Here is a 27,365-nt window from a genome sequence, read left to right as displayed (position 1 = left end):
GGCAAATAAAACAGCATCTGGCCGGAGTATTTAAAGTAGTGCTGCATGCGGTGCTAGTGTTGGTGCATTACCTTCTTGTCTGGCCTCAAGGTAAGTACACACAGCATGATCCTGTTCATTTCTTTGCTTCATTTCTCTCTACAACCAAAAATGCTCATGGGACTTTATGTCCACAGATGTCACAGACGTGGACTCTGCTCTGTTTCCTCATCGGCACAACATATGGTAAATTTAGATTTTCATTTATGGATTAACTGAAATGACAAACTAAGTGAGCAATAGAGGTGGAAAAGGTAGTATGTTGTTGTTGTTTTCCAATTGGATTTCAAGTTGCTCATGATTTCCTGTATTTCAGAATTTCAGACCTCTTAACATACAGGTTTCCTCTCTGTTTCTCCTTAAAGAGGGGTAGGCAGAATATTTTTGGCATCATTGTGGTCATTTCAGAGAGAGAGAGAGCATTCCTATTGGCTGTGCTCCAGCTGGTGGGCGGTGCTTGGTATTTCTTCAACAGATCTCAACATGGCTGCCGGGTCACAGACTTCCTCATTTTACAGCTAAACAGTACACTACAAGATGTTTCTGAAAACATCTTAGGAGAGAGCTAGGCATTACAGTAACAGAATATTGATTCATATTTGATCAACGCTGCCTAGTTTGATCGTTTGGTCGGAGTCTGCCAGTGATTGACAGGTGATTGGTTGTTTTCCTCCGGTGTGAGAAATCTTGCAGATGCCGTTAGGAGCACTGGAGGACACCGGAGGACACAGAGGGACATGATTTTTTTCAGATTACCTGTCTCATGTGTCAGGATATAGTGACCGTTTTATAAAAATAACTTTTTTTAATCATATTTGCTCAATTTCTACCCACTGCAGTTTTAAAGGGGACACACACACACACACACACATATATATATATCTATATATATATTTATAGATATATATAGGGTTTCTACTTGAACATGTTTACATGCTTTAATGTTATTAAATATGGTGCACCTTTGCAAAGGTAGTTCTGAAGCTGTGGGTGGTCTATTCTAATGAGCCTGCATGTGACATAAGAAGGGGAGCCCACAAAAACTGACTGAGTCGTCTTATTTCACAGTTTGTGGGTTGGTAGGCACTCCAGATACACAGATGGATGAGAACAAGCACTGAGAAAGACTTTTTCATGATATGTCCCCTTTAAATAGCTTTAGTTTGAAGTGTAGTTGTTCCAGCTCTTCATTGAAGCTATATGACATTTACACTGAGTGAAATATTCAGACCCAAGAGTCCATGTCCTTTATGGATGCACAATTCAATCAAACGGAAATATTCTAAATGTCTTATGGATTATTTTTTACACATTAAGCCTGACATATTATTTGGTATGTTTCTCCTAGAAACCTTCAGATAAGACCAAAATAAACAGTTTATTTTTTTTTGGCAGTGTTCACACTTGGCAGTACAAACCATTTTGATAATGAGATTAGGCATCTGCAGCCAGTTTTTGAAGTTCCCATTTCATTTCTTACCAAAAGGCATTTGTGTGGCACATTTTGAAAACTGAATTAATTGAAAGGATAATATTTTTTATCAAAACTGCTTGAGTGTCATTGTGAAATTTCCTCCATGTGGGAGAGTGAGGGGTTTTATCTTAGTGGTGTGTTCTCCGTGTCCACAGCTGCCGAGGTCTGTTTTAATGAGCTGGGCTGCTTTGGTGACCTGCCTCCCTGGGGGGGCACTACTGAGAGACCAGTCACCGTCCTGCCATGGGACCCCGAGGTCCTCGGCACCCGCTTCCTCCTCTTCACCCCGAGGAACCGCTACTACCAGGCAAGAGAAGCTTTTATTTTCTTTTGCTTGGTTACAGCTAACCAGATTGTGAATATGTGAAAACTCCACTGTGGGGATACAAGTGAATCAATTAAAACTCTATCTTAAAACAAACTCATATGCCCATATGTACATTGAAAGAGTTATTGGTTGCTGAAATTTCTCCAACTGGCCCCAAAAGGATCCCCTTCTCGGATATGTCTACGTAAGTGATAGTGGTCAAGATCCACGGCCCTCCTTCTGTGGCAAAAAATACATTCTTAAGTTCAGATGGAGTCTTTTTAGTATGAAATTCTGCCTTTGTCTGTCATTGATGAGCTGTGGCAGAGGGACAATAAAGCAAAGAAGGACTTTGGTTTCTAAAAAGACCACAACTTTGGAAGACTTTGCTTGTCTAACTCAGACTGTTATAAACTTTAGGATTGTTCTTGTTCAAAATAAGTCAGTGTTGTTGCTTTAAGAAGGAATCCCTTTGCGATATTGTGTTTTTATGATCCTGTATCGATTCTCAAAAACACTGTATCAATTTCTTATTAATGGTTTACATGCAAAGACAAACTCAGTCAACACTTTATTTCATTTGCGAAGACATGCATCCTCTCAGTGTATGTGCCCTCTCAAAGTAGTGCTACACCTTTGATTAGAAAGTATTGAATAAATTCACTAAAATTAATCAAAAATAATCAGTAAAATTCATTTCAGATAGAAAACAGATTTATATTTAGTAAGAATCTGATCAAAAGTAATTTAGATTCACTAATTATCTGAGTGAAATTGATTTATATTTACTGAATATCTGGATGAAATCGATACAAGCTTACTAAATATCTGGATAATTGGATTTAGATTCACTAAATAAAATAAATGATCTTAACTCTGTATCACAGGACTTAAAATGTATTCAATAATATTGAATGTCACTTTGTTGCCATCATTTGACTATGTCTAATCTACTCAATATCATGCCTTCTTGGTGCCACAGTTTACTCTAGTTGGGTAAAAAAAGATCAGCATGCATAAAAAGTACAGCAGGTAAACATTCATTTGAGCATCTTTGTCTAAATTTATATTTATAACATATGGTGCTGTGTTATTTCGCAATATATCGCCTTGCTTACAGTATCGCAATATATTGAATTGTAACCCCTTTATCATGATATCATCAGCGTATCGCCGGATTCTTGCCGATACACAGCCTTAGTTTTAATGTACATATGAGCATGTGAGTATTATATTGAGACAGAGTTATTAAAAAATGCAAACCCATCCTTTAAGCTTTCAATGTACTCATCTTTGCTTTTCTATTGAAACTGTCAGGTCATCAAGGCTGACAAAACCATCGAGGCATCAAACTACAGCGGCTTGAGGAAGACTCGATTTGTCATTCCTGGTTATTTGAAAGAAGGAGATGAGGACTGGCCACAGGAGATGTGCAAGGTAAGAAGGCACACTTTGAAGAAACACTAATGTGAAGAACAAACAATGACAGTTTGAACAAGAGGCTTCATTAAAAGAAAGCTGTGGGTGTGTTAGGTTGACCTTCAGGACCATATTACAGTGACCCGAGGAGGCCCCAGGTCAAAAATGGGGATGAGGTGTATGCCCCTATTGACCCCTCGTCTCTCTAATCAGTTTGTGGTAATCTGATGTAGCACAAATTTGTTTAGTAATAAGCACTGTGCAAGCACAATATACACTACCGTTCAAAAAGTTAGTAATCAGCTCTTCTGTTAATGTTCTTAATCTTTCCTTCATAATAACTACAATAACAGAGACACCAAATGTTTTATTTACATGTGAAATAGTTTTAGAGTGAAATGATTCAAACTTTTATTTGGTCGATGTCCCCACAGTGTTGCATGATGGGAGAATACTGTTGAATTTGGATGTTGAATTAGTTTTTTTAGTGTCAGTGAGCCTCGATCATTATTGAACCACAGCGGGTCAACTGGGCTCTAAATACTGAGTTAGTCCCTCTGCAGTCTACTCAGTGGTTAGACTGAAGAGGGTTATGTTCAGCTGATATTCCAGTAGTGTTAATGTAGCACCCTGAAGCATAGTATTTCAGTTATTTCATATTTCTTGCTGATTTTTATATCAGTGTGTCAAGTTAAAAGAATTTGCTTTAAATAAGCGTTTTAAGTTAATTCAGATTTTGTATTATTACAATGGTTAAAAATATTACTTACCTGTATGCCTTCTTACTGTGAAGGGAGGAAAATAGTTGTACTTACCCTTAAGAACGAGAGCGCTGTCGCTTTAAGAAGGGGAGTCACGGAGACGTGCTGTATGCAGGCTGAAGGAAAATCTGCCTGCTCTGAACTGGGATTTTGTTAATAACAAGTTGTAAAACGAAGATGGACGTGTCTTTTGGCAGTTCATTTTGAGGGCACAGCACTAACCCTAGACTAACCTTCTGTTTCTGCTTTGCTAAAGCAGAAATAATGCTGAAACAGGAAGCTGTTCCTCTTTAAATCTGCACACATTTTGATGTTTATTTTATCATTAACTTGCTGATTTATTGTGTTCTGATTCAACTAGTGCTCAGAGGGATCTTTGTCTCTTACACTCGTCAGTCTGGTTGAACCATTGGACAGCGTTTTGTCTTCCATGTACTAAACTAAATAACATCTATTAGTAAAGAGAACTTTCTACAAGCTAAAAGCATCAAAGAGCATTCAGACGTAGAGTAGTCCTCTCACACATCTTCAAGTTTTTTCCAACTGCGGCTTTTATCCAGGGTTAAGTCCTTTTTATCTTTTAATGATTTTGAAAAGGTAATGCATGCTTTTAACACAACACGTCTTGATTATTGTAATGCACTTTACGTTGGTGTAAGCCGAGCCTCTTTGTCTCGCCTGCAGCTTGTTCAGAACGCGGCCGCTCGTCTTTTAACTGGTACACGTAAAACATGAGCACATCTCCCCTATTCTAGCTTCTCTTCACTCTGTGCGTTTTAGGATTGATTTTAAGATTTTATTATGACCTTTTAAAACCACATCTTTTATCAAGGACACTCAGATCAACTGACCAGTTGCTTCTGACTGTCCCGAGGTCAAAGGTCAAGCTCAGGGGTGACCGAGCCTTTACAGTTGCAGCTCCAAAGCTCTGGAACGCTCTGGAAAGCTCTGCCTTCACATGTTGGGCTGTCCCCCACACTGCCTGTCTTTAAATCAAACCTCAAAACACAAGTTTTACTCCTTGGCTTTTGGCTCGGCATGAGAGTTGCCTTTTTTAATCCTTTTTCCTTTCCTATTGGTCTTAATGCTTTTATAATTTTAATGTCCTGTTGGTTTTAAGTTGGTCTTAGTGTTTTATTGCGTTGCTTTTTTATGTATTTATGTATAATTGTACAGCACTGTGGTCAACTTTTGTTGTTTTTAAATGTGCTTTATAAATAAATTTGGATTGGATTGGATCTGACTGGACACTACCCAGCTTTGTGGCAGTAGACTCCAAACTTTACAAAGTATGTCTATAAAAATAAAGGCCATACAACTCTATTTTAGCTCTGGGTCCCTCTACCAGAAATGCCTTCAAGATGAGGTAACAATGCACAATGCGCTTTAGTGTTGCATACAGTATTAACTGATTCCACTCCTGGAGGGCACCGACGCCCTCAGCCGACTTTACTGTCTTTAGGAGGTACAGCCTCCTAAAGGCTCACTTTTAGAGTGAAGATAGTGGTATCATATGAAACTAGAAACCCTAAGCAATCCATTGGTACCAACCATGTCATGTTAGTTTGTCAGGAAGGAGGTTAGATAACACTAAACATCTAGGCTAAATTCCGGCTAGGAAATCTGGCATCTGGCAAGATATGTGAATGAAAATGGGTTCTATGGGTACCCACGAGTCTCCCCTTTACAGACATGCCCACTTCATTATAATCACATGCAACGGTGTGTTTGAATATTTCTGCATATAGGGGTCCCTTAACAGTCTTGAATTACATAAATTGGGTATCACTGTAAAGCTGAGACTCTTGTGGATCCAATGAGCCCGACTGTATTCATGTGTGATGATGTTAGTCCCCATAGGAGCCATTTCATTGTAGTGAGACCATTTTTTTTTAAACTTGACCTCACTGTATAAAATGACCTGTGGTGGAACTTCCGGTCGATAGGCAGATGGAGTAGACGCACTAGCCGGTGCTCCGGTAAACTTTTCATTTTTATACCATCCAGCCCTCTAACTTCCACGCCAAAACGAAACCTTTTTTTTTATTTATCTAATTTTTCTCCTGACCGACCCTTTTATTTCTCACAATGACTTCAAAAGGAGCCAAGGGGAGCAAAAAAGAAGATGCTAACGTTAGCTTAACACTGGAGGCTATCACCACGCTGCTTGAGCAACACCGTGATGCGCTAGCTACTGAGTTCAGAACATCATTCAGCCAGCTGGACTCAAAACTAGACCAGACACGGCTCACAGTGGAGGACCACGGCCAACGTGTCTCCTCCTTGGAACTAGCTGCAGAAGACCTCAGCCAAAGAGTCGTGGATCTGGAGAACGTGTGCACCACCCTGAGCGAGGATAATGCTAGGCTAAAGGCTAAAGTTACCGACCTGGAGAGCCGAAGCAGGCGCCAGAACATCCGTATCCTGGGTCTCCCGGAATCCATTGAAAGCGGACGCCCCACTGAATTCTTCTCAAATTTGCTGCGCGAGGTGTTCGGTACCGAGACACTGCCATCCCTCCCAGAACTGGACCGGGCCCACCGCTCCCTAGCTGCTAAACCGGCCCCCGGACAGCGACCGGGCCCGGTTATTCTCCGCCTGCACCGGTATCAGGCAAAGGATCTGCTCATCAGAGAGGCACGGCGGAGAGGTAAACTTGAGTTCCGTGGCCAGCCCATCCGTGTTCTGGAGGACTACTGCCCTGAAGTTGTGAACCAGCGGGGGGAATACAGAGACGTGATGGCAGAACTTTATCAACTGGGACAGAAGCCTGCTCTGCTCTACCCAGCCCGGCTCCGGCTGACGCTGTCCAGCGGAGCCAGAAAGTGGATCAGCTCAGTGGACGAGGCACACAAGTACATCAGCAGCCTCCGCAGGTCACCGGAACATTCATAAAGGGACTCTTTAGTAACTATGGACCCACTGGATGAGAGGTAGCACTGTCTAGAGCCCTACCAGTTTACACGTAGTGCGGCGTATGTTAACTGTCACGTAGGTTTGTTTACATCGGTGAACATGTTCATTTATCCAGACTATACACGTGTTTTTGTGCTGCCCTCTTGTTAGGCTACATATACAGACAGTTGCAAACATTTACAAGCAAACATTACTTTATTTAGCCTGGTTCTACACTGGCTCTTTGGAGCTGTTATCACATATGACAGCTTTGCCCTCTCTGAGTGTGATGCCGTTTCAATTAGAATCTGCGCTAGATTTTAAAGGGCCAGTTGAACAGTTAGTTCACATTTCAAGCTGGAATTATCATTTTAAAGACTGGTTATTCTACGTTTGTTAGTACTTAAGTGGGTCTTGTCCTGTACCGTTAATTCAACTATTTAGCTATCTGGTATGGCACAAGTGAATCCATTTTTTTTCCCTCTCTCTTATTTCTGTCTACTTTGAAATCACAATTCCATATGACTGTCTGATTCCTGCTTCTATGGTTTTGGTGAAATTTTGTTTTTAAATTTGATTTCTGATTTCTGAAACTCGTGCTAGAGCTTCCCAGCTTCCACAGTTCATAAAGTTGATTGTTTAAGCCAAAATATTGTTTAAGAGGTGCTTGTAATCTACTTTTGTATGTATACCGGAGCAGCAGTTAATTTAGTTTAAGACAGGAAGAGTTGTTGTTGTTGTGCAATGTTTGTTCTGAAGAGCTTGCTGCTTTCTTTTTTAGCAGTTTTCTTGGTTGGGGAGGGGGGTGGGGGGAAGGGATATGTCACTGCCAGTAACACCTTAGTAACTTACACAAACCTATTACTGTACACTAGTCACTCCTGGTCTCCAATGACCTGCTACAGCTGTATCTTAAAGCAACCACTTGAATACTGTGCTCACGTCCTAACCTTTTTAGTCAAGCTGCATGGATAGGCACTTAATACTACAGAGCTGGAATGTCAAGGGTTTGAACCACCCCATTAAAAGAAAGAAGGTTTTCTCACACCTCAAACAACTTAAAACAGAAATAGCCTTCCTGCAAGAAACCCATATTCGCAGTTCAGACAGTGGTCGCCTTCTGTCAGGCTGGATGGGGCAGAAATTTCACTCCGCTTTTCAAGCCAAAGCCAGAGGGGTTTCAATCCTTATCAGTCAAAGTATTTCCTTCGAACCACACAATGTGATTGCTGACAAGTTCGGTCGATATGTTATTGTATCTGGGAAATTATATGACACACTGGTAGTGCTTGTGAACGTGTATGCCCCTAACTCAGATGATGTAGGTTTTTTCGAACATTTATTTTCTCTGCTGCCAGACCTCAACACATACTCTCTCATACTTGGTGGTGATTTCAATTGTTGGCTAGACCCAGTTTTAGACCGATCTTCCACTAACCCCAGCACAATAAGTAAATCAGCCTCTTTCATTCAAGCCTTTCTCTCTGACTACGGTGTCTGTGATGTGTGGCGCTCTCTACATCCAAACGATAGGGAATACTCGTTTTTCTCGCACGTCCATCATACATACTCCAGGATCGATTATTTTTTTATCGACAACCAACTAGTCCCGCTGGTTCAGTCCTGCACCTATCAGAGTATTGTCATTTCAGACCACGCTCCTATTGGTTTGACCATGTCCCTCCCTGGCCTCCCACAGAGGAGCAGGCACTGGCGGTTTAACTCAACCCTACTGTCTGACGATAATTTTGTGAAACATATGGAGAAAGAGATAGCCTTTTTTCTTACTACTAATATATCCCCTGAAACCTCTAGCCTAATTGTATGGGATGCTCTTAAAGCTTATCTTAGGGGGCAGATCATAGCATACACCGCTCAAGTGAAGAGAAAATCCTATAAAGAGCGCTTGGATCTGGCCCACCAAATTGGAGAGATTGACAAACAATATGCTCAGACTCAAAGTCCAGACCTTTATAAAAAACGATTAGAACTCAAAACCAAATTTGACCTGCTTACAACTCACTCAACTGAACACTTGCTTTTAAAAAACAAGGCCAGGTTTTACATATATGGAGACAAATCTGACAAAATGCTAGCCAACCAACTCAAAGGCTTTAAAGCAAAACAAAATATCTCTAAAATCCGAATGTCAAATGGTCACATAACTTCAGATCATTCACAAATTAATGAGACATTCAGGGATTTTTATTCCCAGCTTTACACCTCAGAGTCTCAGGCCGATTGTAATGTAATTCTTGACTTCCTGCACAGTCTAAATATTCCCCAACTTTCTTTGGACTTCAGGAAGAGACTAGAAGAGCCCATATCTCAGGCAGAAATAGCTTTAGCAATTTCCTCAATGCAGTCAGGTAAGAGTCCGGGACCCGATGGTTTCCCAGCAGAATTTTTTAAAAAGTTCTCCTCGCTACTTTCCCCACAGTTATGTTCAGTCCTATCTGAATCCTGTAGGCAAGGTTCCCTTCCTCAATCATTTACCGAGGCTTGTATCACTCTCATTGCTAAAAAAGGTAAAGACCCAACCGAATGTGCCTCCTACAGGCCTATCTCCCTCTTAAACACAGATGCAAAAATTTTGGCTAAGGTCCTAGCCCGTAGACTGGAGAATGTCATTCCTACAATTATATCCGAAGACCAAACTGGCTTTGTCAGGGGCAGACAATCGTACTTTAACATACGACGACTATTCAATATCATCTACTCTGCCTCTGAGAAAGTCCCTGAGTGTGTTGTGTCTCTCGATGCGGAGAAAGCATTTGACCGTGTTGAATGGAACTACTTATTTGCTGTTCTGGACAAATTTGGTTTCGGCCCGAAATTTACCTCGTGGATTGAGCTACTATATTTGCATCCCTCAGCCTCAATTCGTACTAACTCCCAGCAGTCTAAACCATTCAACTTACATCGTGGAACCCGTCAAGGGTGCCCTCTGAGCCCCATACTTTTTGATTTGGCCATCGAACCGCTTGCCACAGCCTTCCGCAGTTGCAGGGACATATCTGGTATTTGGAGGGGCAACACAGAGCATAGGGTCTCACTTTATGCTGATGACCTCTTGCTCTTTGTCTCAAACCCGGGTACCTCACTACCCCCCGCTCTGTCGTTGCTCAATCAGTTTGGTCAATTTTCGGGATACAAATTAAATCTCAACAAAAGCGAGCTTTTTCCCATCAATGATGAAGCACGAGCCTTAGACCTCACCAACCTGCCTTTCAAAATTGAAAAAAATAAGTTTTCCTATTTGGGCATCTCAATTACTAAAAAGTACAAAGATTTGTTTAAGGAGAATTTTATTGCTCTGTTAAACCAGATTAAACAAACACTGAAACAGTGGTCACCTCTGTCCATGTCTCTCGTGGGTCGTATCAATTCCATCAAAATGACCATCCTACCCAAATTTCTCTACCTCTTTCAGGCCCTACCACTTTTTATCCCCAGATCTTTTTTCAATCAACTTGATTCAATTATTTCCGCCTATATATGGCAGGGTAAGCGTCCCCGTCTTAACAAGGTTCATCTCCAAAAAACCAAGGCTACTGGTGGTCTGGCACTTCCAAATTTCTGTTTCTATTATTGGGCTGCTAACTTGCGATGTCTTGCGTTTTGGTCTTACTTTTACAATCAGCCCGACTGTCCTTACTGGGTAGCAATGGAACTCCACTCAGACGATAACCTGTCTGTTCTTGCATTGCTTGGATCCTCGCTTCCGCTCCCCTCAATGAAATCTATCGGGAACCCGGTAGTTAAACATTCTTTGAGAATATGGGCTCAATTCAGGAAATACTTTGACTTGGACAGCTTCTCTACTCTAAGCCCCATCGCGTCAAATCATCTTTTCAAACCATCTATTCAGGACCCTGTTTTCCAAGAATGGCACAGGAAAGGTATTGTGCGTTTCAAAGATTTATTTGTAGATAATACTTTGGCATCATTCGAGCAGCTAAGCAAAAAATTCAGTCTTCCTAAGTCCAACTTTTTTAGATATCTACAAGCAAGGCGCTTTGTGCTCTCTCAGTTGTCCGGCTCCTCTGCATCGACAGACACGACAATTGTCAATACGATCCTTTCTTTAAATCCATCACACAAAAGACTTATCTCCACTCTCTATGGCATGATATCAGACTTGAAGCGTGCCCCTATGGACAAGCTCAGAGCAGCATGGGAGGAGGACTTAGGCCTCTCTCTATCACCGGATACATGGAATTCCATACTGAAGCAGGTTAATTCATCCTCTCTATGTGCTCGTCACTGCTTACTTCAGTTTAAAGTGGTGCATAGGGCTCATATCTCAAAAGCCAAACTGTCTCGCATGTATCCTGAGATTAGTCCCAACTGTGACAAGTGCAAAAGCAGTGAAGCCTCCCTTATTCACATGTACTGGTCATGCCCTAGTCTTACAAACTATTGGACGGAGATCTTTCAAACTTTATCTCAGGTGTTAAACGTCAAATTAGAACCAAACCCTCTGGTTGCTCTGTTCGGGGTCACCGGAAGTGAGACGCAATTAACTGCAGAAAAACGACGTACCTTATCCTTTGTTTCCCTTCTGGCTCGGCGAGCAATCCTGCTCAGGTGGAAGGGCGCTGCCCTTCCCACTCACACACAATGGTTGGCGGACATCATGTCTTGCTTAAAGCTTGAGAAAATCAGATACTCGCTTCAATATTCACATGGGAAATTCCTGAAAGCATGGGGCCCTTTTTTAGATACATTCCAGACACTGTAAATACTTGATTACCAAGTGCAGCTTGATTACATCACACGGTATTCAATCATTCATCGCAAGTCATTGGCGTGACAGTTAGCTTCCCATATGGCGTGCTGGCAGTGACTGGGGAGGGATTGTTTTATTGTTTGTATAAATCCTTTGTTTTGACTTGTTTATTTGTTGGCATTGGTGCCAGCTGCTAATAATGTATACTAATACCTGTCATTCTTTTTTGGTTACCGAATAGCGCTGTACCTTTGCTATATACTGCAAAAAAAAACAATAAAAAGATCTTGATTTAAAATGACCTGTGGAGACCTCTAGGATAATCACAGCCTCATGAAACTTTACAACCACAAACTAGAGATCTATAGAGCATTCAGAGGATGGATGGCTTTCCTAGCTAGATTGACAATAAGGGGGTTTCTGAGCAGTTTACACAACAGAAGTGCTCGCAATCCAATCGCCAAAAAATGCAATTCTTGCAGAAAGCTCAAAGTTTTTGCCAACCAAATCACAGAATGGCTTTTTCTCTGGTGTTCCTCAAGGTCTTGGTGTCTTAATGTGATATTTTGGAGGGATTATTGATCATTTTTTATCAATTCTCAAGTGATAAAAATAGGGTAAATTTATCAACAAATCTGTGTAACAAATGGTATCAACCCAAAAAATGCTGAATGAGAATGGCCATCATATACTTCCTTCATAATATTCTAAACCCTTATACACGCTCACAATTAATTAATTAATGTTTATTTCTTATTTATGACTAGAACAACTTAACACACGGTGCTGAGCTGCATCTCAAATTAATCTCCAGGTTCCCAGCTTTCAAACAATGTACACCACTTCTATGTGACATCTACTGCTACTTGTTTACTGCTTTAGGTCATGGTGAAGTGGGAGAATGTGAACTGCGTTGCTATGGAGTGGAAGAAAGGTGTGAAGACTCAGTATGCCCAGGCTGCCAATAACGCCAGGGTGCTGGCTGCCCAGGTGGCATCCATGATCACATTCCTCATGGTAAATACAGCAGTGCGTGGCAGAGTGTAGCTATGTCTATACTGTGAGTATTCCTTTTCAAAGGGAAGGAGTGACATTGACACAAGTGTTGATGGGGTTAGGCTAGCAGTTTCCCCTCGCTGCTTCCAGTCTTTGTCCTAAAATAGATTAAAAACATCCTGGACCTATCTCTGTAGTAGACACAATAAGATAAAAGTGATACTTATATTCCATCTGACTCCAAGTAAGACAACATACAAACATATTCTCCTAACTGTTGGCCAGGTTCCTTTAAAGGAGTATTCTAGCAGTTTAGTTTTGTACTTCTGTTAAGAACAGGAGCACAGGATGTATACTAGATACATCCTCATACACAGAATGTTTGTATGTGAAACGTTGTCATATTACTGCCTCCAAACAGCTGCGGCTCAGTGAAATCACAGAACATAAACTTAAAATACAACTGGAAGCTGAGATGGACATACTGCACGTTGTATGTATGAATGATAGTGTGGTAGGTAGATAACAGTATTTGTGAATTTAACAAGCATGTCGCATGACGCAGGGCAACTTCAAGCAAACGGCTGATAAGTTCCATATTATCGGACACAGCCTTGGAGCTCACGCTGCCGGAGACATCGGCAGCAGGGTCGCCGGCCTCGCACGCATCACAGGTAAACCTGCCTTTATTATGTTAGCTGAAGTCACTGCTTTATATGCAGCCCCCCAGGGGGAGCTGAGTTTCTATACAATTCTGTCTGTCCTTGTACATGTTTGATTATTTGATAATGACACTGTTTTTTAGAAATGAGCTCCAGTAACAGGATGAGATAGAATATAGAGGCTTTCCAATAATCTATCTGTGATTTTAATACCTTTCTCTCTCTGCTCAGGACTCGACCCATCTGAACCTTACTTCCAGGGCACCAGTGCCTCTGTCCGCCTGGACACCAGCGACGCCACCTTTGTGGATGTCATTCACACAGATGGACTTCCTTTCAACTCCAAACTTGGTACACGATGACACTGATCACAACGAATGAGATCAAAGTTGGCAGAATGACTTCACGTCTTCTACTTTCTAAAACTCTAGTCCAAATTAGTAGTATATACGTTGTAGTCGTTTTACAATGCTTACAGAACAAAATGCAAAAACAATATTCAGCACTGTACAAAACATTTTACGTCAATTTCAGTTCGCCATATGTATGCTATTTATGAAAGTTGTATAATAGAGTTGAAAATAAGGGAGCTGAGGGTTTATCATCTTCATCAAATTTTGGTCAAGTCTGGGAAAAAAAACATGATTTGTGTTTCCATCCTGTCAGGTCTGGGGATGTCGCAGCCTCTGGGCCACATCGACTTCTACCCCAACGGAGGAGAACTGATGCCCGGCTGCTCCGCCAACAGAGGCCGTCCCTCTGACCTGGATGCCATCTGGCAGGGTGAGTTGAATCGACGCATTTTAATAGACAAAATGGAAACGCAATGATCACAATGGTGATTTTAGTATAGTCACGTTTTTTTCTGCCACACAAACAAGGACTGCAGTCCTTCACACTCTGTCATGTTGGCTCTTTGGCTTTCGTTCCGTTGTTGTGTCTAGTTGTTAGTGCTGGTTCAATAAAACCTGCATAAGCTACTGTCAGAATTCAGACAAATATTTTATCATCTAGCATGTCCATGTGGTGTAGATCTGAACTAACTAAGAGCTGCTATTGGAAGAATTGACTGATTTGAAGAGTTTTGAAATGAAATGATCAGGTCAATGGGTGTTAGTGATGAGTTTACTCAACTCATCGAAGTAAATTTATAAAGCATATTAGCAGACTTCCCAGCACACATGGTTTGAGAGTCAAAAGTCTCCGGAGATTTTATACTTTGAAGAAAACACATGAGTTGGAAACCTGCTGTCTTTAATACATTTTAAGCTAATTCATGTTTGTTTCTTTACATAATAATGAAAACAATACTAACCACGATGAAGGTTAGTATTGAATTCAATCCAGATCACTGAGTGCTGCCTAATGTGCTATTTCTCATAGAAAATTCCCCTCCCTCCAAACAATTGTCAAACAAAGAACTATTTCTGCGATTCAAATTGAAAAAATTAAAATGAACATCAGATCTGACTATAACATATTTATATGTAACTAAACAGCTGTTGATTCCACTGAATATCTTACGTTTATTAGGGCCCGAGTGCCAGGGGCCAACAGTGCACATTTTTGAGGGGCAAATGAAATTGAAATTTTGTGTATCTGTTATTCAGAGTACCCTCACTGATAGAATTACAATTCAGCACCACTAACTACATCCTCCAAAATGATCTCTTAAACATTTTAAAAAACTGAACATTAGAACATCAGAACATTAAGGACTTATTGCAGGTTTTTATTGCAGTCTAATAGTGTCGTATTATGACCGTTGATATACTATTTTGATATGCTCTACTACTACACACACTACACTTCCAGTGTTCTCAAGTCTACGGGCTTCATCAAAGGCACGCTTACTATACATAACTCAATGACTCATGCAGTACATCCTATTTTCTCAACCATGTAACTTACAATGCAGAACCCCCCTGTGGAACATTGGAGTTGTCCCAACGGAAAAAAAAACCCCGTAAAGAAACCCCAGGCAGAGTTATTCCTGCTGGACCTATCTGAGCAAATATTTTCTAATATGGATGACGACGGCTCTCCTTTGACATGTGCCGCTGAGTGGCAAGGCTCAAGTAGCAGCATTGGTGCCATGCCTGGGTCTGGGGTGGGGGTTGGGGGGGTGTTGGCACAGCTGAATCTGCTACTTTTGATCCTATAGATAAGAGAGGGAGAGTGGGAGCCAAGGGCTGCATAGCTGGAGGTCTTGGATCGCCTGCCTTGTGCTGGAAGAGAAAACAACAGAAGCTGTGACCTCTTTCTATATGTATCTGTCTCTCCCCGACGCTGTTCCTCCGTCACGCATTCTTACTCTGACTCTAAGATTATTGTTTTACTGGTGCTGACTTTCAACACTGTAACTAATTCCTAAACTTATTTTCAGTGCTGATTTCATTCCGAATTATAGCAGGACATTTTTATTATACTTGAAAGTAATTCTCTCAGTTGAGAGCTTCTCAGTCCTCTAAATCGTTCTGGTGCTCAGCGATGCATAATGACCCCGATTCTAGAGGGTCACCTAGCTATCCGAAATTTAACACTCAAATCACTGAAAAACACTTTTCAGTTATTCCTCCTCTTCCCCTGTCATTTCCTGTTCCAATCTTTTGCCAGGTACCAAGAAGTTTGATGCCTGCAACCACGTCCGAGCCTACGAGTACTACACCGAGAGCATGGCTAAACCCCAAAGCTTTGTGGGATACGCCTGCTCTGACAAGGACAGTTTTGCTGCCGTAAGTCTTTTTGGTTCAACTAAGAGTACTCCACTTGTGTTCCATTGTTTGCCAGCTTTACATAATGAGATGGACAAATATCTTTGTCGGTTGGTTCATGTTCAGTCTTCTCTAAATAACTGAGTGACCTGGAAGTATATCACTTGTGACCGTGGTAGAATTCACTGAGTGCTCAGAAATATAGCTTCAATTCTTCCTTACTACCTCCTTCAGCCTCAGTAACCTTAATAACCTGTTCTAGGAAATACAAGACCATCCTGTCATAAAACTTAAATCAGTGTTTAATGTTTTTCTCAGTAGTGTGGTTGTCTTCCCTCGATTTCTCTTTTACATTTTGCCTTGACCTTATCCATGGAGGAAGAAGTATTGTAATCCTTTAGTTAATTAAAGTAGAAGTTTACTTCAGTTAAAGGGACTGTTTGTAACTTTTTAAGCGTATAAATGTACCGGGTCGGCACATATGCGCGCTCGCATATGCGCGCTCGCATATGCGCGCTCGCATATGCGCGCTCGCGTGTGGCCACTGTACTCTCCTGCTCTGCCTGCTCGCCTTCACTCAGACAGAGCGCGCGTTCTCGCGTACTCGCTCCACCTCTAGACGTGAACGCGCGCTCACTCCACACTGCAGAAGAGTTAGTTTAGCTCTGAGAATATCTAGTGAATGTACAGTGGACATTTGTGCAGAAATAACTGCTGCAGCTCCTCCAGACCAACAGAGGTTTCCCGTGTCTTGTGAAGTGACGGAGCTCCTCAGCGAGTAACGTTATCGTCTCGTTACCGACCGGGTGCCGGTGTCTTCGGCTGCCGGCTACGGTCTGGAGGCGATAACGTAACTCGTTGAGGAGTCCGCTGTCTCAGCCTGCGCTGAGGCAGGAAAAGCCAACACTAGGATCAGCATTGATTCATGGAGAGACCTCCGTCTGGTCAGCTAACATTACTGCCAAGCAGCTGAAATATAGAGTGATATTGTGGTTTTAGCTGACGTGTGTCGCCTCACTGTTTTGAGCGATGCTCGTTCATGTCTATTTAGAGCGAGCAAGCGCGAGCCCGACGCTGACTTTCATTGATTTCAGGGCCACAGGTGTCGCTGTTAACAAGCATTTCTGAAAGTTACAAATAGTCCCTTTAAGTAGCAGTAACAAAATGTAACAATTCTTCATTACAATCAAAAGTCCTGCATTCACGCACCACTGGTCGTTGCCTCCTGACCCACTGCAGAAACCGTTTCATGAGAGGCTGACCAAAGACCGGTCCTGTCACCAAAACTGTCATGGCAGGAAGAAATGGCTGCTGCATACTGTACAATTTAATAGTGGTATGAGACCAAGCCCTCTATCCATCAAACAGAACAAAAATCGATGGAGATCCCGCTCTTTCTGCCTGTATAGTCTGCAAATAGTCTTGTTGCAATTGTTTACTAGCGGATCTTACCTCTCCAACATGGTGGACACGACATACAGCGGTCCGTGTGGGTGTGTCAGATCGATTCGCACGAGCACAACTCAACTTGGTGAGCAGAGTTACCTGTGAGAGTGTGTCTATCCTCCAGTGCTTGCTAAGCAGACACTCTGGCTGCGGTCGAAAAGGCAAAAAATTACGTCCTAATGTCTTTTCCTGACCACTTTTCCTTTGACCTTCGATGGCAAACGTCATGAGGTCAAGGAAAGAAGTGAAGGAGAATTCAGAAGGACTTAGGAAAAGACAACCGTAGGCTCCGTAATTATGATGCGACGGCGGCGGATGTTAGTGACGTGAAAGAGAGATACTGCAGGTGCTTCTGCTGCTGGAACACTTTACATCAACATATAATAAAAGATTATCTGACCTTAAACCTGGACAACCGGTGAAAAATATCACTTCATTACCGAGACTGTAACTGAAATAAACAAAAGAATATATGATAAATATTGAGTTAATTGTTGGAGTTATGGAGAAGGGGTAGGACCATATATTTCTTCCAACTTCTTTTCGGACATTTAATATTTATTTAAGTTGATTATTTGTTAATTGATTGTTTACTGTTCATTTATTTGTTATTCTTGTTTTGTTTTTTACTGAGGTATTTGTTACAAAATAAATAATTAATTAAAATTAAAGTGAAAGTAAATGGTTGTCACTGTCCACTCATAGTATACATGAATCCCAATTAGTGTATGAGCGTATGAAAATAAAATGCAAGATAAGCATATCGTTTGTTATCAGGATGGCCAAATGGTGCTTCGCTTTAAATGCTGCGGCCGCAAGGAATTGTGGGACGTTATTCTCTCTTTTCCCTTTGTAAAGGATGGACAAGTGTATCCTTAGCTAAAGGAGATAATAAAGGAAGCATTGAAACTCCTGTCCTTAGCATCTAGAGAACTCGAACAGCTCTTATCACAGCTGCTACTGAGATACTTCCGGGTCATTTCACTCCGTTAGGAACCTTCCTAAGTAAAAAGGACTATCTGACCGCAGCCTCGCTCTCGTGTGGCGGCTCCTCTGTGTGCTCGCTGCTTAGTTCTATACATGCAGCAGGTGTCATTCTTTGCCTCTCCCTATGTTGTGTTTCTGGCTTGCAGCAGCCTGTACAACTCTCTGTTGTTGAATCGATCCGTGAGGACTTCTATTGTGCAAGTGGCAGTTAAAGGTCCCATATTGTAAAAAGTGAGATTTTCATGTCTTTTATACTGTAAAGCAGGTTTAAGTGATATATAAATACTGTGAAAGTATCAAAACACTCAATCCATGGAGAAATACATACAGCCCATATTCAGAAACTGTGAGTTTGAAACAAGCCGTCAGGATTTCTGTCCATTTGTGATGTCACAAATCTACAATATTTAGACAATTTCACAGTTTTAAACGTAAACACACTGAATGTGTCCCAGTTTATTTCCTGTTGCAGTGTATGTGAATGAAATCAACAGACAGGAAGTAAACATGGACCCAAGCTGTTTCCTAGCAACGCAATTCCGTCGAAATGCGCTAAAATGGAGCGTTTCAAACAGAGCGTGAATACCGATTTATTCAGACAGACAGTACGAGAAAAATAATGTGTTTTTTGAACATTAAATCATCTAAACTTGTTCTAGTAGAAACCCAAAATACAAACATGAACCTGAAATTAAGCACGATATGGGACCTTTAATATCTGTGCACGTGAAATAATAATATAATTTGCTCATGAGCATGTTTTATTGAACTTGCGACATATGACATAAATCTGATGCCATACTTAGTGCCTGGTCAGACCAGAAAGTGGCACAAGGGAAATTCAGTCATTGTGAAATAGTAGGTGGTCCTGGAAGCATGGCGACGTACATGCAGGGCTACTTGGAGAGCTACTGGCAAGCTAACCAGTAACGGTCAGTGTATTTAAGAGGCCACCGGCTCTTGTCTCATTACTGACGTCAAACCACGCCACATCGTACTCCAACACACGACAGGGTTATGTATCTAACTGGATGGTGCAGCACTGCTAATACGAAAGCTTCTATTTGGTCCCTCTGGTTTTAATTTCTTAAAAGCATGTCAAAGTTCACCACAGTTGTGAAACTGTGAAAGATCTCACCTCCACGAGCGAATCATTAATTAAATGAATTGCAGCGATTCCACTGAAGTGATTGATATATCTGCTGTTATAAATGCTGGCATTATCAGACATTTAGTGAGTGGCGTCGATTTTTGTCACCGGTGACCATACAACACAGCTGAAATTGGATACAGTGGATTCAAACTGTTATCGTACAACAGGACAGTTGTTACAGTTGCAAAAACGTTTTAAAAAAAAGTTTTTTTAAAGAGCCCAGCAAATCGTCTGGTGGTATGGGCCACAGACGAGGCATCTGAGAGGCATCTCGTGTTGTAAATTTAAAAAAGTGACTCAGAAGGAGAAGGGGGCCGTGTCTCCGCCGTCCCAGCATGCGTATGGGACTGCCACCTGTTGCTGTATGACACTGATATGGCTGTGAACCATTTCTTTGGTTTTAGAAGTTGATTCGGCAAGATTGGATTTTTGGTTGCAGCTGAGGGGGCGATGTAAATGGGCTTCCCTCATGTCTTCCACGGGGAGGGCTTGTATCTGCAGCTGTTGGCGTTAATGACAGTTTATCCCTGCTTTGGACACATGTCCCGATCAAAGGAAGGCCGGGGGAGCGCCGAGGCATGACCTCATATGACAGCACCTCCTTGTCGTTCACCTCGTAAACGCTCGCTGGTGTTATTCCTGCAGAACATAGCTGACAGTCACAAAGTCAGCCTGTTCCCACACGGCGCCATTCTCCACTTTCATATTTATAAGGTGGCAATCTGCAACATTTTAAAGGAGTATAGGAGGGGGGTGGAATCTTTTAGGGTTGTCACTTTTCCCTGACTATTCATTGACTCATGCACTCCATCACAGGGTGAGCTCATTTTTCACAACTCACCATGTCCTCCTTGTCTCCACAGGGAAAGTGTTTCCCATGTGTGGACAACAAATGTCCTCTGATGGGCTACGATGCTGACAAGTTCACTTTGACTGACGGCATTTCAAAGACAAAGTACTTCCTCAACACGGGCAGTTCAAAGCCCTTTGGCCGTAAGTAGCCTGTCCTTCCTTGTAAGTGTGACTTACACATAGGCCGTAAGAACTATCTAACACAGTTGAGATCTCACTGTGAAGTACCACTGAAACCACTGTACACTGTACCATTTTCCACTCCGGTAAGCGTATAAAGTCCTTTTCGATCGAATTTGGGCGGAGTCATAAATGTGTTGTGATACATGAAAACAACACAATTCTTGTAACGCTCTCTGGTTTGCATCTCGGAGTGGTGCTGTGAACTGTGAGTGATATGTTGCCTTTGACTGGACCTCTATATCAAACTTCAAGTATTAGGCGTTGCACACTTATGACCAAAAGAGCGCAGGGCACACTTACAGGATGTGCCACGATATTGAGTGAAATCTATGCCACATTACCCTTCCAAAATATTAAGTTGTAGTATATGTATATGAATAGACATGAATGATTTTAACAGTGAGCACATACAGCTACAGTTAGCCCCATGAGGGAAAACGGTGCGCTCACAACCTGCACTGCTTAATGCAAACTAAACTATACAGTATAGTACTCAAGAGAATTTGGAAAAGTGTTCAAGGTTGTAATACTTCCATTTCTACGGAGTCCCCCTAGACCTCTAGGAGAACATTTTTTAACTTGTTCCCTCAAGTTAGTAACTCAAGGAAACGAGTTACTTCATAGTGCACTTCCTCCAATCATTCCTGACAGTCACGTCATTGACTTCGGTAAAGTTGGAAAGATATTGACAGATTCAAACTTCCTGGATCGATCAACTTTTATAAAGTGCAGTGCCACCAAAAGGTCTTCACTTAATTAGTAGTCACATTATGGTTAAACTACAACGCTTATTTTGGAAAAAATGTGATTTTGTGTAATTTTTTTTTTTTTTTTATTGGGAAAAATATTCATTAACTTCACTGTTATAAAGTGTAGTGCCACCAAAATTATGCAAAAATCATATTTTTCCAAACTAAGTGTTGTAGTACAACCATGAGGAGACCACTGATGTGTGAAGTCATTTTGGTGAAGTTATGGAATATTTTTTTAGCATCTCTTTTCGGCGTTGCACTTTGTAGACGGTCCCTGACAACTCATCTCACAGCCGGCTGCACATAGAGACTGATGTGATGTGTCCAGCTATTGAGGACGGCTCGTTGTGATTAAAATCAGGTTGTAGCTCGTTGTCTACCTTACTACGGTTACCTGTAGAAAGAGACGTTGTTTGTGTTTTAACAACGTTTCTGTTATGAGTTATTGATCCAGGAAGTTTGAATCTGTCAATATCTTTCACACTTTACCGAAGTCAAAGACATGACTGTCAGGAATGATTGGAGGAAGTGCACTATGAAGTAACTCTCACTTACTAACTTGAGGGAACGGGTTAATAAAATTTTCTGCTAGAGGTTTAGGGGGGCTCCGTACATTTCCATTGCTGTTTGGTAGATAATTAAATAAATAGTATATTAATGCAGAACTGGCAGGAGAAAGCATAAGAGTTTTGTCAATGTTGGAGAGCAAGGCTGTGGCTATTTCCTGGAATGTGCTAGTACAGACACAGTACATACCAAACTTGAGTTACTTAAGTATCAATACAAAATATTTGTTTGCCAGCAATATGCTGTCGATTTTCAAGGTTTTCACTCCAACCACAATATGTACAGTAGATAGCAGGTGGCCTGAAGATAACCTGTTTTCTCCCTGTGTTCTTTGATAATCCCCACCATGGAAAATGATGCAAATATCAAGCTGTCACTTGTCTACATACTATGTCTTTCCATCTCTAGGTTACAGCTACAGAGTGACTATTACCCTGGATGGTCCCAGCTGGTCTACCCAAGGCTTCATTTATGTGGCACTCGCTGGAAAAAAAGTCAGCACCAAGGAGCACCGGCTTCATAGGTAAGAACATTAGAATATTGTTTTGTGGAACACACCAAAGGTTTTTTTTTTAGTCCATGTGACACCACTGGTTCGGGAAGTTGCTGAGTTGGACCTGCCTCTTTTGTCTGGATGTTGTGTTTCTCTTCGTTGACCAGGCCTGGGAACTTGAACAGCTCTACCTCTACTCTTATCTGACCATGTGACTCCCTGGAATCACAACAGCTCCAGCAGGGGACCCCAAACTTCCCTTCCCCGGGCCACATTAACCAGCTCTGACTGGGGGATCCCGAGGCGTTCCCAGGCCAGTGTGGAGATATAATCTCTCCACCTAGTCCTGGGTCTTCCCCGTGGCCTCCTCCAAGCTGGTCGTGCCTGGAACACCTCACTAGGGAGGCGCCCAGGGGGCATCCTTATCAGGTGCCCGAACCACCTCAGCTGGCTCCTTTCAACGCAAAGGTGCAGCGGCTCTACTCCGAGTCCCTCACTGATGAATGAGCTTCTCACCCTATCTCTAAGGGAGACACCAGCCACCCTCCTGAGAAAACCCATTTCGGCCACTCCAAGCGGAGGCAGTGGCAGTTCATGCTGGGAAGTTGATTTTCCTCAACAAAAAACAATTATCCGCTGAGTCACAGAGGTCTCTTTCCCAATGTAAGTCTATGGGGAAAAATGATGCCATTTTGGGTCCAATGGCATCACGTGACGGACACTGAAGTTGCAGTACTGCCATTTGGCCACTACGAAAATTGGCATCAACGTCTGGCACTCTTCCTGGGGGGCTTGGTTTGGAGAGAGGAGGCATTTAAGACTCCACCAATGGACTGGAAGCCGTTTGCCTCAAGAGATGAGGGCTGACAACCCTAAGATGGCACTGGCCACGTAATGTGTGGGAGGGAGCAGCTGATTGACAAAGCGCTCTGATGCGATTGCTTCTTAAGTTTACGTAAAACAGAGTAATGTAAAAGTATTCAGTTTGTTGTTGAAATCAACTTTGAACATCCCAGAAGTGGAAAACTCTTTATCCAGTTCCACAACTTGACTTTTGCATTTTGTTTCCACAGATCAAATATAAATGAGATGAAATAAGATGAAATAAAAAAAACATGTACATAATATGACAGTTTAGTTGGTGCAAGTCTTTAAATTACTTTTATTAGTGCAACATATTGACTGAGTGTATGTAATGAGTGAACAACACATCACCACCCAGCTCTGTTATAGTAATGGTGCTCAGTTTGATTGAGATGTGTTGTGACATTTCTCCAGGGGGACACTAATGCCTGGACGGACCTATGAGCTGGTGCTTGACGCCGAGGTGGACGTGGGCGATGTGACCGAGGTGAAGTTTCGGTGGAACAACTACATCATTAACCCCTTGAAACCCAAGTACGGTGCATCCCAGGTGATGCTGCAGAGGGGAAAAGACAACAAGATGTAAGTTTGACTTTTCTGGCGGCACCATCCACACGTTAATGTGACACGACGAAGAGTGAAAATCAAGCAGACCTACACAGTAATATCTTGTTAATCATATCAGCCATATTCTCCAAGACAGTTGATGGATATAGGGAGACGGTTTGATGGTACAAGCTGTATATACAGTTAGGGATGCACCGATACCACTTTTTTTCAGACCGAGTACAAGTACAAGTACTTACATTTGGGTACTCGCCAATACCGAGTACCGATACGAGTACTTCTCTGTGCCAAAAGACCCTAGTTAACAGCCAGCTGGAAGGTGTGAGCAACATACGGCAGGCCGGGGAGTCCCGCATACGAGGCGGTGCGCCACGACCGGCTCTAGTTCGGCTTGGAAAGGCTCGGGGCGAAGGTGCAACCCGGGACCGTGGCCAAAGTGCTCGCTGCGCCCTCTCTCCCCGCCGGGGAGGGACGGGGCCCCCTGCTCCCGGTGTGACTGTCGACCGCTGTGTCGTGCCCCCAGGGCGGGGCTCGGCCCACATAAAAGGCGCCAAGGGTCTGCGGCGATGTCTGCAACCCACCCAACCCGTCTTGAAACACGGACCAAGGAGTCTAACACACGCGAGAGTCAGAGGGTGCAAGCAAAACCCCGTGACGCAATGAAAGTGAGGGCCGGCCCGCAACGGCTGAGGTGGGAACCCGGCCCCGCGGGGTCGGGCGCACCAACGGCCCGTCTTGCCCTCACCGTCGGGGAGGTGGAGCGTAAGTGCGTGCAATAGGACCCGAAAGATGGTGACGAGAGGTTAACATCACGCTTTGCGAGTACGAGTACATGAGTACAGTATCGGACCCGATACCCGATACTGGTGTGGGTATCGGTGCATCCTTATATACAGTAACATAATAATAACATATAATGATTGAATTGCAAAATAAGCAGTAGAACAATTGCTCTTGGCATGTGATCTGCTATTTTTTTTTTTTTTAAAGCATGCTCTACAAATCAGTAAAGATGTAATGGTAAAGGTAGTATTGCTGATTGCTGAGATTTCTTTTTTTAACCAAAACTGAATATATATTCATAAAATACAAAGTTTTCTGATCAGAAACTGCCGTCAATATGATACATCTAACATTATTCCATTAGATATTTGTTGAAATTATTATATCTGTTTCATTTTTGGGACATGTATTAGATGTTTACCAATGAAAATACAGTGACAATTCAGTCAATTCGGGATGATGACTGCTAAATGATAACGGTAATAATGAGTCAACAAAGGCGGTGGAACGTGTATACTGTAGCTTTATTTAAGACAGCAGTGATTGGTAGAACACCACAAGAATCCATTGCCCCACTTGTTATTATCATAAAACAATTTGATCGGTGACTGCTGTTAATAACTCACTCTGTCTCTCTCACAGTTGTTTCTCTTTTCTGTCTCTGCCCTCATATTTACTTTGCCTGTATCAGCTGTCAGATCATCAAGTTGGTGCTGACAATACACCTCCTAGTGGTAACATGAAGAGTCACAGGATGGGGATGGGACTGTGTTTTCAAAAATGTTTTGTTGTTTGGGATTCCACACCTACGACGGTGTATTAGGGCCACATTAAGGAAAAAAATCAATCAATCTGAGATTACGAGAATAAAGTCATAAGTTTAAGAGAAAAAACAGTAATAATATTATAAAGTAGTGATTTTCGTGTTATTTTAGAGGGGAAATAGTGTGAAAATGAGGAATGTGGAGCATCTTGTGAAGTTATACTTTAGTTTAGGTTTCACAAATAACCAAATACTTCATCTTTTGGCACATCAGCAGCACATTATCATCAGTATCAGGACCTTGAAAAGATTGTGCAAGAAACTGCGTTTATTCTGATGAAAGAGCCACACGGACCTGATGGGGAAACTGCCTCTTTTGTGGAGGAGGAAATTACTTTTTTTCTCGTAAAGTTATGACTTTATTCTCATAATATTGTCTTTTTTTCTTGTAAAATTTGACTTTATTCTCAGAATATTACGACTTCTTTTCTGGTAAAATTATGACTTTATTCCTGTTATATTACGACTTTCCCCCCCCCCTCAATGTGGCCCTAATACTCCTTCGTACACACCCCCCAACACTGTATCTATAAATATATATGTATATATATATATATATATACATATATATTGATGTCAGAAAAAAAGGAAAAAATTGCTAAATATATATACATATTGTTAATGTTATTATTAATTAATGATGGAGGATTTAAGGGAATCTATAGGCAGAAATGGAATATAATATTATAAGTAAGTTTTCTTTAGTGTGTAATCACCTGATGATACGAATCATGTGTTTTCGTTAGCTTAGAAAGAGTCGTTTATATTTACAGAGGGAGCGGGTCCTCTACACGGAGTCCGCCATGTTTCTACAGTAGCCCAGAACGGACAAACCAACAACTGGCTCTAGAGAGGGCCATTCGCGTTTTTGCGTGTTTTCATGTCGGCCACTGTAGTTCTCCTACACGCTTGGCACACGGGAGAGGCTTCAGTTGGTTGCAATCTGCAACCTCACCGCCATATGCTGCCAAATCCAACACAATGCACCTTTAATATATTTTACATGTTACACTGACCAAGCCGGAACAAATGTACTCTCAGTCTAATGCAGTCCAGTTCTGGGATATAAAGTCTACTTCTATAATGCCTATAATGTGTTTTTGTTGACGCTGTCATAAAGGTGTTGATTCAATTCTGTATGTTTGAGCATTGAGGTCATAGTGGTGGTGTTGTACTGGACTGCATCATATCCAGTGTTTCTAATATTCTGCTCCCCTCAACTATATAATTAGGGTCTCCGAGACCCCAAACAGAAGTCATTTTCTGTTTCTTACAACATGTCATCAGTATAAAATCAAGCTGCAGTACATGTCATAGACCAGCTTTAGCCACTAGAGGGCAGCAAGAGCCTGAGCCTGCCCGTAGGGCTCTCTAGCAGATAAAAGTCCATACTTAAACAAAAATATTCATTCACATTGTCTCCTCCAATGTCTCACTCAGTCTTTTCTTCTGTCACAGCGTCTTATTCTGCGGAGCAGTGAACGTGAAGGAGAATGCGATCCAGCAGGTGCTTCCATGCCCAGTTTAAGCCCTGACCACCGTGTTACTCAGGGTCTTTCAATAAAGATTTTCTCTCATTTGATCCTTTGTGCTGTGCAGAATGTAATAGCTTTATAAATATCAGACAATGAAGCAGATCAACTGGGAGGTCGACAGATTAAAATGGAAACAGAAAAGGAAGGTGCTGATGAACTGATGTAAAACTGCTTTCCTATACGGTATTTTTTTATTTAACCCACCACAATGAGATGCAAAAATGAATACAAAGATACGCCAAATGACTACAAAGAGATGCAAAACATCCACAGGAGACACAAAGCCAAAACCACCTCAACGACATGCAAACCTTCCTGGAAAAGGTGCAAAATGACCACAAAGAGATGTGAAATGACTGCA

At 41.9% G+C, this 27,365-nt stretch overlaps 1 protein-coding gene across 1 annotated transcript; it reads left to right on the top strand.

Annotated features, from left to right (window-relative positions):
- LOC119496227 (inactive pancreatic lipase-related protein 1-like) lies at positions 1–27,051 on the top strand. Its single transcript, XM_037783390.1, has 13 exons — positions 1–90; positions 177–225; positions 1,669–1,820; positions 3,138–3,257; positions 12,510–12,644; positions 13,189–13,297; positions 13,517–13,636; positions 13,952–14,068; positions 15,902–16,020; positions 20,449–20,578; positions 22,348–22,462; positions 23,711–23,878; positions 26,928–27,051. The coding sequence occupies exons 2-13, from the start codon at positions 177–179 to the stop codon at positions 26,995–26,997; spliced, it is 1,404 nt and encodes a 467-aa protein (XP_037639318.1). The 5' UTR covers positions 1–90; the 3' UTR covers positions 26,998–27,051.
- The last annotated feature ends 314 nt before the right edge of the window (positions 27,052–27,365 follow it).

Source organism: Sebastes umbrosus, chromosome 10, assembly GCF_015220745.1.
Source record: "Sebastes umbrosus isolate fSebUmb1 chromosome 10, fSebUmb1.pri, whole genome shotgun sequence".
In the NCBI taxonomy this organism is placed as follows: domain Eukaryota; kingdom Metazoa; phylum Chordata; class Actinopteri; order Perciformes; family Sebastidae; genus Sebastes; species Sebastes umbrosus.
This window is presented reverse-complemented; position numbering and strand designations above follow the sequence as displayed.